Raw genomic sequence first — 15,621 nt, forward strand, 5'->3', positions numbered from 1 at the left:
TTCCTTCCTTCCTTCCTTCCTTCCTTCCATTTTTTCTCTTCCCTTCTCTTCTTTCCCTTCCCTCTTCTCTTTCTTTTCTCTCCCTTCCCTTTGCAACCCTTCCCATCCCAACCCACATGCCATTAGATTCCTTAACCTCTTTGTACCTCTGTTTCTTTATCCTAAAATGAGGATATTTGTTATATCTATCTCATAGAGTGCTAAAGCTTTTTTACAAATACCCAGCATATAGTAAGTGCTCAATAAATATTAGCTATTATAATTTTTCTTTGATAATGTCTTCTGCTCTCTGCATTTTGTTACCTCTCAATTCCTTTTTTATTTTGGCTGTATATGTTTGAGGCATTTCTCAAATATATTGATCTCTGCTAATAATATATGTTTAAGATTGAAGCCCCACAAAGTTGATGGGGAGATGAGGCGCTTTTTGACATGTGGATTTCACTGTAGTGAGCTGCTATTTTTGTTGACCAATATCCCACTGCACTCCACCTCCACCCCCAGGGAAACCATCAGTATTCGTAGGGCTTCTCTACAGAGAGATATTTAGAAAGGACTTAATTCGACTGCCAGTGTTTGGAAGCTGAGACGGACAGGGGTGCTGTTGGATCTCCTTTCAGTGTAACAAGCCCCCCATCCTATGTCCTCTGTGTGCTGGTGTCTGGAGCCAGCAGTTTGTCTCTGATTGTGTTTCTTCAGAGGCTGCACCTCTGTCTCTTGCCAGATTGGGGGCAGGCTAGTCGTTTGATGCTTATACAGACTTCCGTCCAGTCTCCTTCTATTTTTATTCCTTTACTTCATCTCTGCCTTCTCTGGTACTGGGTTCTTCCAATTTTGGGATCTTCTTATTTCTGTGATGCAAATGTACTGATTTTTCTCCTCTACATGTTCTTATGTTTCAGCTTCCTCTGCCTTGCTACTCTGCTTTCCATCTTACAAAAATGGGTTGACATCTCTGGTTTGCTCTGGCCTCCTCTCTCATTCTTTGTGTTTTTCTGGGTTTATACCTTTTGTTTCTTCACTTATTGTTTGAAAGATCACAGATAAATGTTTAAGTTCAATTCTTAATACTTAAGTTATCTGTGATCCGATACTACTTTTCCCCATTATTATTATTATCATTATGAAATAAAAAATGTACCAACACCCTACCCTTTAAGTGATTTTTATTAACATTAAGAATTTAAGTAATTTACAACCTTGCTAAGGGCATAGGGAGGTGATCTAGTGTCTGACCCAAGCGCTTGCGCCAAGCCAGGCTGGAGCAGAGCCAGAGGCCTGTGAGCAGGCCGTCATAAACATACCTACCTACTATGTAGGTAACCAGGTGGCCACGTTTTCACTGCAGATTTTGGGGTTTGAGATCGACGCCTTGAACTCTGTACAGTTTTTAAACCACACAGCTTTTACACATGGGAAGGGCCAAGTGCTGAACTTAGATGAACTCCACAAGCTGTACAAAGATCTGAAGCTGAACAGTGTGAATAAATATGACTATGTGCTCATGGGTTACTCTAGGGACAAGCCCTTCCTGGCCATGATGGTGGGCATTGTGTGGGAGCTGAAGCAAGAGAACTCCCAGCTGGTGTGTACATGTGTGATCTGGTGATGTGTGACAAGTGGAACGGTGAAGGCTCTTTGTACATTCCAGAGGATCTCCTTCCTGTGTACAAAGAAAAGATTGTACTGGTTGCAGACATTATAACTCCTAACCAGTTCAAGGCTGAGTTACTGAGTGGCAGAAAGATCCATAGCCATCACAGCAGTGATGGATGTGTTGCACTCGATGGCCCCAACACTGTGGCAACTCTGACCTGCCTTCCCTGCAGGGCAGCGACTACCTGATACACTGGGGAGCCAGAGAATATGACACCATGGAACCGCGTCAGCATGGAGATGCATAAGGTGGACGCTGTCTTTGTGGGCATTGGGACCTCTTTGCTGCCGTTCTCCTGGCATGGACTCACAAGCACCCTAACAGTCTCAAAGTGGCCTGTGAGAAGATGGTTCAGCCATGTACCATGTGTTGCAGCTACCATCAAGTGTGCGAAAGCCCAAGCTGGGGAAGGACAGAAGCCCAGCCTGGCCCAAGTGATGCCGAGGATGGTCCAGAGTAAAAGGGACATCGAAGACCCAGAGATTGTCTCCCATGCCACGGTGCTGTGAGGATAATGTGCCTACCTCTTGATGCACAACATGTTGATCTCTCCGTCTTCATTCTCATGAAAAATATAACATCTTCCTTAGAGCTCTGACCCAAAGAAGAGATAACACTCTCCATTAAACTTGCTGTATTGTTTTGTCTTTCTTTCCCACTCTGCTCTCTTCTGAATGTCTTAGCTCTCATGCAGTAGTGCTCCCAGTGGCCTGTACACAGGGTCTGAGTATCTGTGTCCCTGTCATTTTTCCTGGTTCCAAGGACCAGGTTCCCCTGAGCCCTGGGCCAGAGCCTAGCCCACTGGTCCCTGCAGGGCCCACTGGACCAGGAGGAGGAGGGAGGCGTGGCCTGCAGCCTGCAGCCTGCGGCCTCCCCAACAGGGTGAACACAGGGTTCAGCCAAAGTCACCCAGGGCCCTGGGCCTGTGCAACACCTTTAATGGAAAATACCATCAGTGCAAAGTAGAGCTGGGGAGACGGCCAATGAGAAAGGCTTTTCCTCCTTCCCTCCTCCCTTTCTTTCCTTCTATCCAGAGCCAGTATAGGACTGGGGAAAGAACCTAAATGTATCTGTCTTCCATGAGATGGTAAAAACCCACCTGGGAAATATGATTTTGAGTGTTGGGCTTTTTCCATATATACAGCGACCTTGAAGGGAGACATGCTCTGTAAACACTAATAGATTCTTGGTTCTTTAGTTTTATTTCAGAGGCTTGGCCCCACCTTAGGTTTAATTCTTTTACTTCCCTATATTATACATAGAATGATGAGAATTATTTCACCCTTAAAGCTTTTTTAGAATTGTGGACTCTGGCATGATTTGAGACTTTCTCTTCTGTCTCCTTTAACTGTAAAGCTGTGACCATGAGGAGACATTGGGTTGAGCCCTCTGTATTAAGAGAAGGAAATCGGGGGCTCCCAAGAGCCTCCGCAGTGTCAGACTCCTGTGGAAGTGTATGAGTTTCTGTGGGAGGTAGTGTCCCACGTCTCACTCCAATGTTGCTGAGCCTGTGCTGTCTTATATCTTAGGTCCTTTCTACGTGCACATATTCTGTTCATCTGTTGTCCATCCCTGGGCTGTCTATATGTAGAATTTCCCATCCAGAAGTCAACCATGGTCACTGGCAGTAGCTTTTGATACAGTTTGGGTCCAAATTAGAATTAATCTTTATTTTTACCTTCCATAGTTTAGTAACATGCAAAATGATAATAATTTATGTTAACATGGGAGCTATATTGACCCTGAACTGCCTGATTATTGTTAAAGTGCAGATTTCCGTACTTTTCAGTTTTTCAAACCTTCTCTTATAGACTTTAAAGATGAATTACAAAATACGATCCCTTTAAAAAAATTTAATTTATTCAATATGTTGAATCTACATCAAGCTTATTAAATTTCAGGTGCTGGGTATTGTGTGTGTGTGTGTGTTTAAAAAATCACCATGTCATATGCTTAGGTACTCAGTAAATTTATATTCAAAGAATGAATATACTTATTGGCTATAGTTTTAACTGATTCTTAGCTTTTGCTGACCATTTTAGCAATTGGAGTTTCTCAGCAATTGAGTAAATTTTGTGTTCTTTTATGAAATTGAAAATATTATGGCATTTAATGTGTCGCTCTCCTCAGAAGTTGATCACTCCCAGGGTTCATGGGTACTGCACTATAATGCAGGTTGTTTTTTATAATATTTAGCCTAATCACTTTCAGATGATGTAAGCCTCTCTTGCTAAGATGTCCTTTATGCACTGATTACCATTGTTAAAGACCCATGCTGTCCAATGGAACTTTCTACGATGATGTAAATGTTACTTGCACTGTCCAATAAATATAGTAGACACTAGCCACATGTGACTGTTGAGCACTTGAAATGTGGGCTGATGTGGCTGGGAAATGGAATTTAAAATTTTATTCAACTTAATTTAAATTTAAGTTAAATAGCCACAGATGACTAGTGGCTGCTATACTGGACACACAGTTATAGATCATTATTCTGATAGAATGTACTGAGTTTTTTATTCAAATTATTTTATATTGTCAGTCACCTGAATTAGTTTGGAGTAAAGTATCCAATTGAGGAATAGGACTTAGTTTCATTATTATAACGAATTACATTTTTCTTTGGATTTACATACAAATAAAAACATTCAGATTGCTCTTTCATAACTGAAAGTAAAACATATTTTAGGTTGTTGTATCATCCCTGTTTTATTTGAAGTATTCAGAGTGCTGATAAGAGATTAAAAATGAAAATGGAAGGTGAAAGTACTATTTTGGAACTGCAGAAATTTTCTTCCATCCTACAAGAGAAGGGAGAAACACTGTTTGAATCAAAGCCTGGTTTGGTTTTACAGTTTTTATATTCTTGAAGATAGGCATGGTAGTGTTTTGTTTTTTCTAAAGTTTTGATGAAAATACTGTGTTCATGACATCAGGCTTCTTTGTGAACTACAGGTTAATTCAGAAAAAATTTTTTGAATCAGAGATGATGAGTAATTATAGTAAATGCTGTAAAATCAGTCTTTGGCTAATCAGAGTTATGCCATTAATTGAGGTCTGTGGTATATTGAGTGTTGTTAAGTTGGACAAAATTAAGTCCATTATTTTTAGTAAAATAAAAAATTCATAGGACTGGAAGTATGGCTTTGATTGTGGACATTATAATTTTGCTTAATCTTTTTTAGTGAAATACAGCTTTTTGAAATGTTGATTAGTGCATGTAGTTTAAGTTCAGTACACCATACTTACTGTTTTTTATAGTATTATGATTGTTAACTAACAACTGAATATTATTAAGACCATTGAGAAGATATGTTAAGCAGTTTTTTTTCCCCCCCAAATTCTTTTTAGTCTTCTGAGGTCCTGTCCCCTCTTGGTCCTTCATTCTCAGTAGATGATTTCTCTAATTTATCACAGAATGTGAATATGCCTTCATTTTCTTTACTTTCTCCCTTAGTAAATTGTAGTCATGATCACTGATTCCGACCACCCCTTGCACTGCAGTGGAAAAAGTGTCCCATTTCCTGACAAAAACAGATCTTTTCACCTGTGCTTTTATTCCATCCCTTTTTACCTTCTCATGTATCTTGTGTGTCAGTTATTCTGTTTCTTGTCATTTCATGTTTTTCCACTTTTTTTTTCTGTTTATGTTTTAAGGAGCTCAACCTTTCTCCATATCAATAGAGATACGTATGTAATAGAAGAGAGTTGACTTTCTTAATCCCTTCTTCCTTCTCATCCAGTCTGAAAGAGCTGTTTAAATTTATTTTAATTCTTTCCTTCTTAGCAAACTGTGTTTTAACAAGCCTTCCCTGTGATTTTGATGCATGCCTAACTGAAGTTTGAGAACAAGTACACTAGTCTATACTTACAGGTCAATCAAGAAACTCACTATTATCACTATGCACTCGGAGTGCAGGTTATAATATTGAGAGGACTGTTGGTGTACACTTAAACACAGAAATCAGCTTTTGGTTGGATGAGGTGGTGCTTAAACTTAGAAACTGTAATTGTTGAATTAGTTAGGATTAAGTTTGTGAGTGACAAAAACAAACAAAAACCCAAATAGCAGTGGCTTAAGAAGTTTATTTCTTATAAACAGGTAATCTACGTTTGGTGACTTACATGGTTATTTAACGACCTAGGCTTTTTTACTCTTGTTGCTCTACCATCTCTAACACTGAGCTTCTGTTTCTTGGTTTAGTTTGGCTGCTGTGGCTATAGTTAATCTTTTTTACATTCTAGTCAGCAGGAAGAAAAAAAGTTCCTTTGAAAGAAACTTCCCAGCAGTTGCCCAGAACTTTAAGTCCCATTGGTCAGAATTTAGACATTGGCCACACCCAGTTGTAAGGGAGCCTGAGAAGTAAAGTCCTTATTTCAGGCAGCTGTTTGTGAAGATAAAATTCATGGGTTCACCACTGTAGAAAAGGGGAGAACATACATGGAGGGATAACAAAGAGCCTCTGTTGCAATAAACCCTGGGAGTTTTGGTTGGCTCAGTCACTAAACCATCGAATGCTCATTATAAGTAGTGCACTATCTTATTTTAGCTCCGGGAAAGTGAGGGAGATTAGGATTAGGGACAGAATTACAAAAAATTAAAACCTGTTCCTAAAATACTACATTTACTTGGGGGACATCAGGCATAAGTTACAGAGCAATGCAGGAATCAGGATATTAGTAGAGAGGGGTCAGACTCGTGGGGTTTATTTTTAGAGAGAAGCATTCCTAGAGAATTGGAGTTTTAGGAAGACAGATTTGAAGAAGAGAATTGGCATACTTTTAGGTAAATTGAGTACTTTATACATGATAATAATCACTCTTCAATATCTTTACTACTTAAGAAGAATCTTAAGACTGATTTCCAATCTAGAACCAAGGAAGGAATTATAGTAGGCAACCCTAGGAAAAATCTTTATTGGGTAGAATAGGCTGTATAATTCATAATACATAAGTAATAGCCTTGTTATTTATTTATTTATCTCAGTTGACATTTGCTATTTATAGTTGGTTTGAAAAATAGATAAAAATTTGTTTTCTAATTTGTATGTGGTAATTTGAACCATTGTAACTATGACTTCCCCAAGTAAATAATATTATAGAAAGAAGAGACGGAAATTTAATGAGTAGAGAAACAGAAGCCTAGATACCAAAGAAGAGAGAACAAGGAGATAAGCTTTGAATGTTATGAAAAATAGTGGCAAGACCAGTCAGAAGGCATATACATTTGGCAAAGTGTTTACTGATATCTTAAAAATGTTTAAAAATGATTTAGTATATATAGTCAATATAATTTTGTATTTTTTCACTTAATATTGTAATGTAGACATTTTTCCTGTTATAAAAAATTCTTTAAATATGTGACTTTTAAAAATTGCATACATTCCATTGTTTGGATTTACCTGTTCCCTATTGTTAGATATTTAAGTTGCTTATAAAATTTTTGTTACTATATATAAAGCAAAAAATGAACAATTATGTGTTTAATAAGTGAATTAATGAGGATAAAAATTACATGTTAGGATACGTAGTTTTATTGGAGACAACTTTGAAATAGAAATAAAATTTTGGGAGTTTGCTCCTAAAACAAGAAAGATGATGACCCTGTGAAGAGTAGTGGAATTAAGCAGTACCTTATAAAACTTGGACTTTAGTCATCTGTTAAAGAAAATTAAAGCAATATACAGTATTGCTGACTTACATAAATTAATACAGTAAAATGTGGATAATTTACATTTTCTTCCTTAAATGCTTTAAGTTTCATACATTTACTGGTGTCTAAGTCATATTGATTTTTAGTAGTGTACTAACATTTTATTTTTGTTGGCATATAGATCTTTTACTTTAAATTGATTGATTTTTTTTTTCAAATAATGTGTTACCGTATAAGCTATTAAGTTTAGAAAAGAAATTTTTAAAGAGTCATGTTCAAATATGCATATACTTTCACTAGGCTTACTATACTTCTCTTGGTTTACAGGCCTTTTTGCAAATGTGTAATCTGCCTATCAAAGTGGTTTGTAGGGCAAATGCAGAATATATGTCTCCATCTGGTAAGTGATTTTTTCTTCTTCATTAATATTCTACATTGATAAATTACAGTGCTAGTCTGGTTTGTACCTAGATTTTTTAAATGCCTATTTTTTTTGTTTACTCTTTGAAGAATTTCCCCATGGTTTTATAAAGTAACAATTGCAAACTTGACAATTGGGGTTGGCTTGTTTATGCATTTCAGCTCTGTGGTCAGAGATGGCTCTGGAAAGTTATGGGAATTGTTTTAAATAGTAAGTGTTAAGAAAGCACATAATCTCAGATTTCCTCAGTCTTTTTTACATAAGACTGTTTCCTGCTCAGAAAACAAATTTTAATATTAACGAATTATTTATTATTAAATAAACTTCTCCAAATTATATTCTCCCTTGTAAAGATGGAAGAAGAGAGATTGTAGAATAGTTAACTTGTCATAGATCTTAAAGTCATCTTTGAATGTTTCGATGTCTAATTCTTTTGTTTTACTTTAACAGGTTTTAAGGTACTTTTTTAAAGTTTTAGCCTTTTTTGCTATTTTTTATAATCAGTATTGTTTTTCTATATGTCATATGTTAGTAAAGTACAATTTTAAGTAAATATGATTCAGATCATTTTTAATGTAAAAATATAATGCCACAAAGCTGATAAATGTTGAATTGATATGGATTCTTATAACTGTGGTTTTGCTGGAGCAATAATAACACACAGAATCATTCCTTTATGAATAAATCCATTGAATATGATTGGCATAAATGTGCTACATTGCTTTTTAGGGAGACATCTATCTCTTCATTGTAATTATAACTTGTGTTAAACATTTTTTTTTCATCTTAAGTTCTTAAAGGTGGTAATAATTGTTAAAAGCTGTGAGGAGACCACCATAACACTGAAAATTCTATATGCATACATTGACATTTATAGGTTTATTAGTATAATACATTTTGATACATTTCCATGAATTTCTAAACTTATAAACAGACATATTTTAGATTTTCAAAGGCCATTAATTGACTCATTTTCTGTTAATTTTATATGTAGGTTTTATAAATGTAACAGAATTTTGGTGAAATTATATTGGGTTCTGTCTTTTTTCTCTATGTAGTCATACAAAAAGAGTGTAGATATATGCATAAGAATGTTAGTAATCTAATACTAAAGTCGATATCTTTGGCAAATGAAGAGATGCCATATCTATCTGTTTCCTAAAATGACTATACTAAATATCACTTAGGTAGATATCTACCTTCTTTTTACAGACTCTATGAAAGACAAACAGTTAAATATTATAGAGACTACAATAGTACATACCTATATACATTCATAGGAATCTTTTATAGGTAGATGAAAATGACAGTTTCTATTAAGATATTTAAGCTTCATCATATCTCTAGTATTCTCTTTCATCATAAGAGTTGAGGGGGTGGGCAGGAGGATGTGTTTCATTTTATTTGCTTGTTTGATCTTGTCGTGGACGATTTTTAAAGCAGAGAACATCATGGAATAGTCAGAAGACCACTTGGCTGAGTTAGGAAATTTTACTGTAATCTTATGTTGTCACATATTAAGTTTCTTTGGGAAATTTCACTTCTCTTGTTTGAGCCCTTCTGATTTCATCTGTAATATTAGATGATTGGACTAGATGACATCCAAGGTTCTTTCTAATAGCCTCTGAATCCATATACTTGCTTAGCAACAACTTCTTACTTTCTTTAGAAGTAGAAGTTCTAAGAATGATTATTCTGCCTAAAGTAAGAAACACTTCCCTTCGTTTTCTTTTATAACCTTTGATTGGTGCCAGAGAATAACTGTCTTACTGTGCTTTTGCCTGATACCTGTAATAACAGGGATATAACATTGACTCCATTTTGTCAGACAAGTGACAGAAAACATTATTTACTTCTAATTTGTTGCCTTGATTTTATATATCTCTTTATATTTAGAGATATAGAAATACTCAATGGACTGCCCACACTGCTTCCCTGTTTCAGAATCTGCAGTACTAAAAGTATTTTTAAGAAAAGAAATTAAATGAAATCTCTTTCTTCTAAGGACTCCAAATTGGTTATTGAAAATGAGAAATACACTTTGCTCTCAAAATGTTATACCCCAGAAATATCAATACCCTTTAGTCTAGGCATTCATTCACAAATAGTTTTCATTCTCAGATCATTTTATCTCAGAAGACTTACACTGTTACTAGCAATATAGTAGTTAAACAGATTTTATCCCGTTAAAAAACAATATGACCTAATGTTTCCCAGATACAATTTTTTTTTTCTTTTTTTGCAAGATTTATAAAGCAGTAGAAGAAAGGAATGCAGAACTTAGTGTTTCTATATTGGTAACATGGAAATGTCTTCTAAATACATCTATTGAGTAGTTGTATTCCAAAAGGCCTGACTTTCCTTTGTAATGCGTTATCCTATAGATGCAGATGAAGCTTTTGTTGGTGCTGTGCACCTCATCCATTACTCTCAGTAATTGAATCTATTGAAAAGGACCATGAAGAAGCCTGCTGTTAGGGTGAACTCTGTTTGAACTAGGTCTGACAGCAGGTTTCATCCTCTGGTTTTTGGGGTAAACTTTATTGCTGTTTGGAGACTATTTTGGTCTTATCATCTCTGATAATTTCATCAACTTAATATACGAATGAAATAATTACTTTTTTGATGTGGCATTTACTTAGAGAAGCCAATTTTTATAAGCATTTTACTTGTTCTTTTCCTCTACATGTGTTGAGAATATATTTTGTATTATAATTCATAAACTAACATACCTTTAAAGATTGTTAATTCTCTTAATTCTTGATATTTTTGAGTCAAAGACATTAATTAATTTATCAAATGTACTTAAAATATTGACCTTAATGATATCCGAGACTTAAAAGTAGAAGATATCAAAAGAATTCTTCTTAAATGCAGTTTAAAATATAGATTGCTTCAATGTATTCTGAAGAGAAAGCACACTTAAATACTTTGAAGTCTGTCAACAGTCATGAACCAATGTGTGGGTTCATGTAATTTGAATAAGCAGTATTTACTGATACATATGATTTGTTAGTGCTGAAAAGAGAATATTGTGATCTATTATTATATACAAGCGACAACTCTAGAAAGAAATCTTTTTCTTCTTTCTTTTTAAAAACTAGCCAGTAATCAGTATTTAAAAATTTATAGAAATTAACATATACATTTAACTGTAACTTTCAAAAGTTATAGTTTTATGAAATTCTGTATTAATAAAGCATATCCCAGTTTTGTGTTAATTTCCTTTTTTATTAGCACAAACTTTAATTTACTGAAAATGTTTTTACGTATTTTTTTTCCTCAACAGGTAAAGTACCTTTTATTCATGTAGGAAATCAAGTAGTATCAGAACTTGGTCCAATAGTCCAATTCGTTAAAGCCAAGGTAATAAAAAAGATATTAAATGCGTTTGATCACAGTAACTCTTAAATAAGTCATTCATCATTCTTTAGCATGTCTTAACATTTACATTGATTTTAACCTAGTTTTATAAAATGCCAATACAAACTACTGGAGAAATATTTCTAAAGTGTATTTTTTTTTTTCCATAATATAAATCAATGGCAAAGAGGTAATTTGATCTTTACAAAATGGTAGATAATTTTCTAACATGCTTATGAGAATTTTGGTCATAAATGAAAACTGTTAGATTATAAAATGTCAAGTTAACCTTTGAGAAGGGAGACATAGGATATGTTTAGAAGCTGAATATATTAATTTATTCATATGAATTATTTAGTTTAAATTTTAATAGTTATCAGAAGACAACCTCTATTAACATTTTGGGGAATATCCTTCCAGACTTTTCCCTTTGCTTATATAGAAAAATATGGAGCATGCTATTATTATTGCTGTTATTAGTTACTTTGCAACCTGCCTTTTAAAATTATCAGTGTTTGGAAATTGCGAATGACTATATATGCATAATTGTCTATGTTTTAATGACTATATATACATACATATATATTTATACATTGTTCTTTTAAAGTGTATAGTATTCTATTAGATGGATATATTATAATTTATTTACTTAAGTCTTTACTGATGGGCACTTAAATATTGCCAGTTTTTTGCTGTTAATGAGTGCTAAGATAAATATTCTTGTACATATACCTTTGTACACATGTCAGATTATCCCCTTAGGATAAATTCCTTAGAGTGATATTACGATGTTACAGAGTATGCATTTTTAAAATCTTAAAACAGATTGCCAGGTTGAAATAAAAGTTATATCATTTTATGCATCCACTCATTACTATAGTGTATTAGAATTTAAAAATTAGTGTTTATTTCTCTCTACCTTTACTAACATTTTTTTTGTCTTCAACCACTTTATAAGCAACACGTGTCAATCTTTTAGCATTTATTTAATTATTAATAAAGTTAATCTCTTAAAATAACAAAGTTTACTGACCATTGTTTTCTTCTTTAGTGAAATAATTGATAATGTAATTTTATCCATTGAAAGATACATTTTTATAATAAATAAATACTACTTATTAATATTTTACAGCAATAGAGTATTAGTTATTTTTTAATATAAAATAATTTTGTTTTAGGAAGCATTTTGGAAATTAATCCATAGATATATGCAGTAAAAAGATTGATGTTATATTACTTTGTAGTAAGATAACTGAAAGTTTTTTTACATTTAATATGATGCTCTTAAATTTTTTTAAATTCCCTTTAGGGCCATTCTCTTAGTGATGGGCTGGATGAAGTCCAAAAAGCGGAAATGAAAGCCTACATGGAATTAGTCAACAATATGCTGTTAACTGCCGAGGTATAATAGAAAACAATAGGCCTTGAAAATTAGCTTTTTCTCTCATAAAAGATAATCTTTCTTGTGGGTTAAAGTTACTGAGAAATAGGAAAATAGTCAAGCAATTCTAGGGCTGGGATACTTACCCAAATTATTTGATCATTATCTTTGAACAAGTTGCCTGACATTTTCAGTTCTAATTTTTATGTTTGTAAAAAGGAGCGGTTCTTTCCCACTTATTATTTTACTTTTGCCTTGTAAAGTTTACTTAAATATCTATGAAATACTTTAATGATATTTAGGGACATATTATATGAATAAGAAATATTTTTATTAAGTACCACCATTAAATTTAATAATTATGTATAGCAACTTTAGCAAAAGAACAAAAAAACCCAAAAAAACCAAACACCTTACATATGTGATTTTTATAAAGTTGGCTTATAAAAAATTAGCATGGCAAGAAATAACTTTCTTTTTATCCATTTTCTCTTTTGTATTCTAAAGTTTAGTCACTGTTCTTTTGTTCCTAGTTGTATCTTCAGTGGTGTGATGAAGCTACAGTAGGGGAGGTGAGTGGTTCTGTAGCATTTATCTTAATTAAAATTTAATGAGAAAACACTTTTGCTCAGAATTGTAAGTCCCTGCTCATAAATGAAACATTGTGGTTTATACCATTAGTGATATAGTTTTTCACTTACTTTAATTTTGCTTGCACATACATTTTAGGGAAGCTATGTGTCATTGTTTGATATAACTGGTTGCAAAGTACATAAAAGTTTATATATTTTTAAAGAGAATGTTTTAAAATTTTAATTTTTTTAGATTGCAAGCTATGTGTTTTTTCCAGATTGCTATATTTGTGTTCTCCGAACATATATTTCCTTTAGAATTCTATTTGTAAAAAAAGCCTTTGTTTTTAACAAAATATTTTTGCTTTAGATCACTCATGCTAGATATGGATCTCCTTACCCTTGGCCTCTGAATCATATTTTGGCCTATCAGAAACAGTGGGAAGTCAAACGTAAAATGAAGGCTATTGGATGGGGTAACAAGACTCTGGACCAGGTCAGTTCAGATTGAAGTTTACAAAACCTCAATGCATTTAAGGAAAACCTTTAAAGCATTAAGAAATTCATTTTTTTGTATTGCTAGCCCTTAAGAAATCCCAACACAATAAAAAATTAATAAAACATTTGCTCTTATTTTCTCTGACATGAAGTAGTTTTATAAAAATCACATGTTAATTGTAAAATAAGTTATGTAATAAGAAAAGTTGAAAAAGGAAGTAAAAACTACCTGAAATTCTATCACCTAGAAATTGCCACGGTTAACTATTTGGGGAACGTTTTTCTAGATGTCTGTTAATAAACATTTTTTTTAAATGGGATCATATACCTGCTACTCTGTAACCTGTTTTTTTCCCATTCAACAATACATTGTGGGCATCTTTTATGCCAATAAATATTGATCTGCAGCATCAGAGTTTAAAGAAAATGACCCTGTTAAATATAGTGCTTAAATATATCTTTTCTTTTTGGTCTTAGATCTATTGATATAAAGATTAAAAAATATAAATCTTGTTAAGATTATGAGTTTGACTAATTAATGTCTTTTTTCCAAGGCTAACCCTGGTCCTAGCCAGCCAAGTCACTGATATGTGTCATTGGCCGCAAAGGGGATTGGGTAAATGAATAGGGATGCAGTAAATAAAATACATCTCCACTAGTGGAAAATCAACTCAAATGATTTTACTCCTGGTGGGTCATCAATGTTACCTTTATGAAGCAATTTTTTTAATATATGCAAAGTCATTTGAATATATGGATTTAGGAAAACATTTTTGTAGAGAGTGAAGTTTTGAGATAAAATTTCCTTTGTAGTAATCCTTATAAGTAACTTAAATTTTACTTGCATTTAAAAGAAATTAGCTCTCAAATTTTTTTCCTATTTCTTTTTATGGAAAATATTACTTATATTCTATATGTAGTCTGTAGTCTGTTTTAAATATGTCATAAAAAGTCACCTAAATTTATATTCTTGTTATAAACTGTTATATAAATTGTTTTAGACATATTTTATTGTTTGCTAATTTAAATATTTTTCTTTGGGGTCTATTGCCTATATAAGGTCTTAGAAGATGTAGACCAGTGCTGTCAAGCTCTTTCTCAAAGACTGGGAACACAACCGTATTTCTTCAATAAGCAGTAAGAAATTTAATTTTTTTAAAGTTAGTTTCTTTTCTATATTGTTAAATAACAAACTTATTTTATCATAGAAGAATTGTTTTATCAAGAAATATTTATTGAAAGATTTAGTTCAAATTTATTTTTGCCTTCATTAAACATTTACTTAGCATTTCTTGGGTGTCAGGCATAGCATTAGGCTAGGAGACTGAGATTTCTAAAATGTGGTCCTAACCATTAAGAATATATCTTAAGGGCAGATATGTAAACCAGTCATTACTGTATGATATAGAGATTCTAATGGGGGTAGTTCTGGGTTCTATGTATGGAATTACAGTGTCTTGATTAATAAAATTCTAAACTTGTAAAGTACTATTAGAATATGAAGTATAACCGTACTTGTCTATATAGGGAGATAACCTTGGGGACTAAAAAAGTGAATAAAACTAAATAATAAAAAATATTTTTGGATGGACAAGCACTATTATGAACTTATCTTTTAAACATTAGTGAAAATATTTATAAAGCACAAAAATGAATATGAAAGATGTAGATTAAATATTTATGTATGTAGGTAAATTGAGTAATTTGTTTTATTAAGACAGATTTTTTTTGTAATTTGGAAAAGAATATCTAATGTAGGCAAAGAATGGATTTTCTTTCTTTTTAAATTTCTAATTTTAGTGTATCAGAATCAGCTATCCTGTGATCCAGTTTAAGATGGGCTACAATTAGCTTTTTAATCTCAGTGGTTTGCTTAGAAGTTCTGACCTTTTCTTGGCTTTTAAATTTTCTTGCTTTTTAGGTTGATAATTTTTATAAAGCTTTATTTGCTCTTCTGTCTTCATAGGCATTAATCTTTTATAGCTGTATCAAACATCTTTTGGTAGAGATATTAATTTTTGTAGCAAAAATGACTATTCGATTGATTGGAAATATTTAAGTTATATTAATACATAC

General features: G+C 33.0%; 1 protein-coding gene across 2 annotated transcripts in view; it reads left to right on the forward strand.

Moving 5' to 3' along the window:
• MTX2 (metaxin 2) overlaps window positions 1-15,621 on the forward strand; it is a 59,398-nt gene that overhangs the window by 38,700 nt on the left and 5,077 nt on the right. For both annotated transcript variants that reach the window (XM_039855233.1, XM_039855235.1), the window contains 6 exons: window positions 7,638-7,710; window positions 11,021-11,097; window positions 12,404-12,496; window positions 13,009-13,047; window positions 13,418-13,543; window positions 14,606-14,682. In XM_039855233.1, coding sequence (XP_039711167.1) covers window positions 7,638-7,710; window positions 11,021-11,097; window positions 12,404-12,496; window positions 13,009-13,047; window positions 13,418-13,543; window positions 14,606-14,682 — 485 coding nt within the window. The remainder of the gene's footprint in view (window positions 1-7,637; window positions 7,711-11,020; window positions 11,098-12,403; window positions 12,497-13,008; window positions 13,048-13,417; window positions 13,544-14,605; window positions 14,683-15,621) is intronic.

Source organism: Pteropus medius, unplaced genomic scaffold, assembly GCF_902729225.1.
Source record: "Pteropus medius unplaced genomic scaffold, Ma_sr-lr_union100, whole genome shotgun sequence".
NCBI classification, from domain to species: domain Eukaryota; kingdom Metazoa; phylum Chordata; class Mammalia; order Chiroptera; family Pteropodidae; genus Pteropus; species Pteropus medius.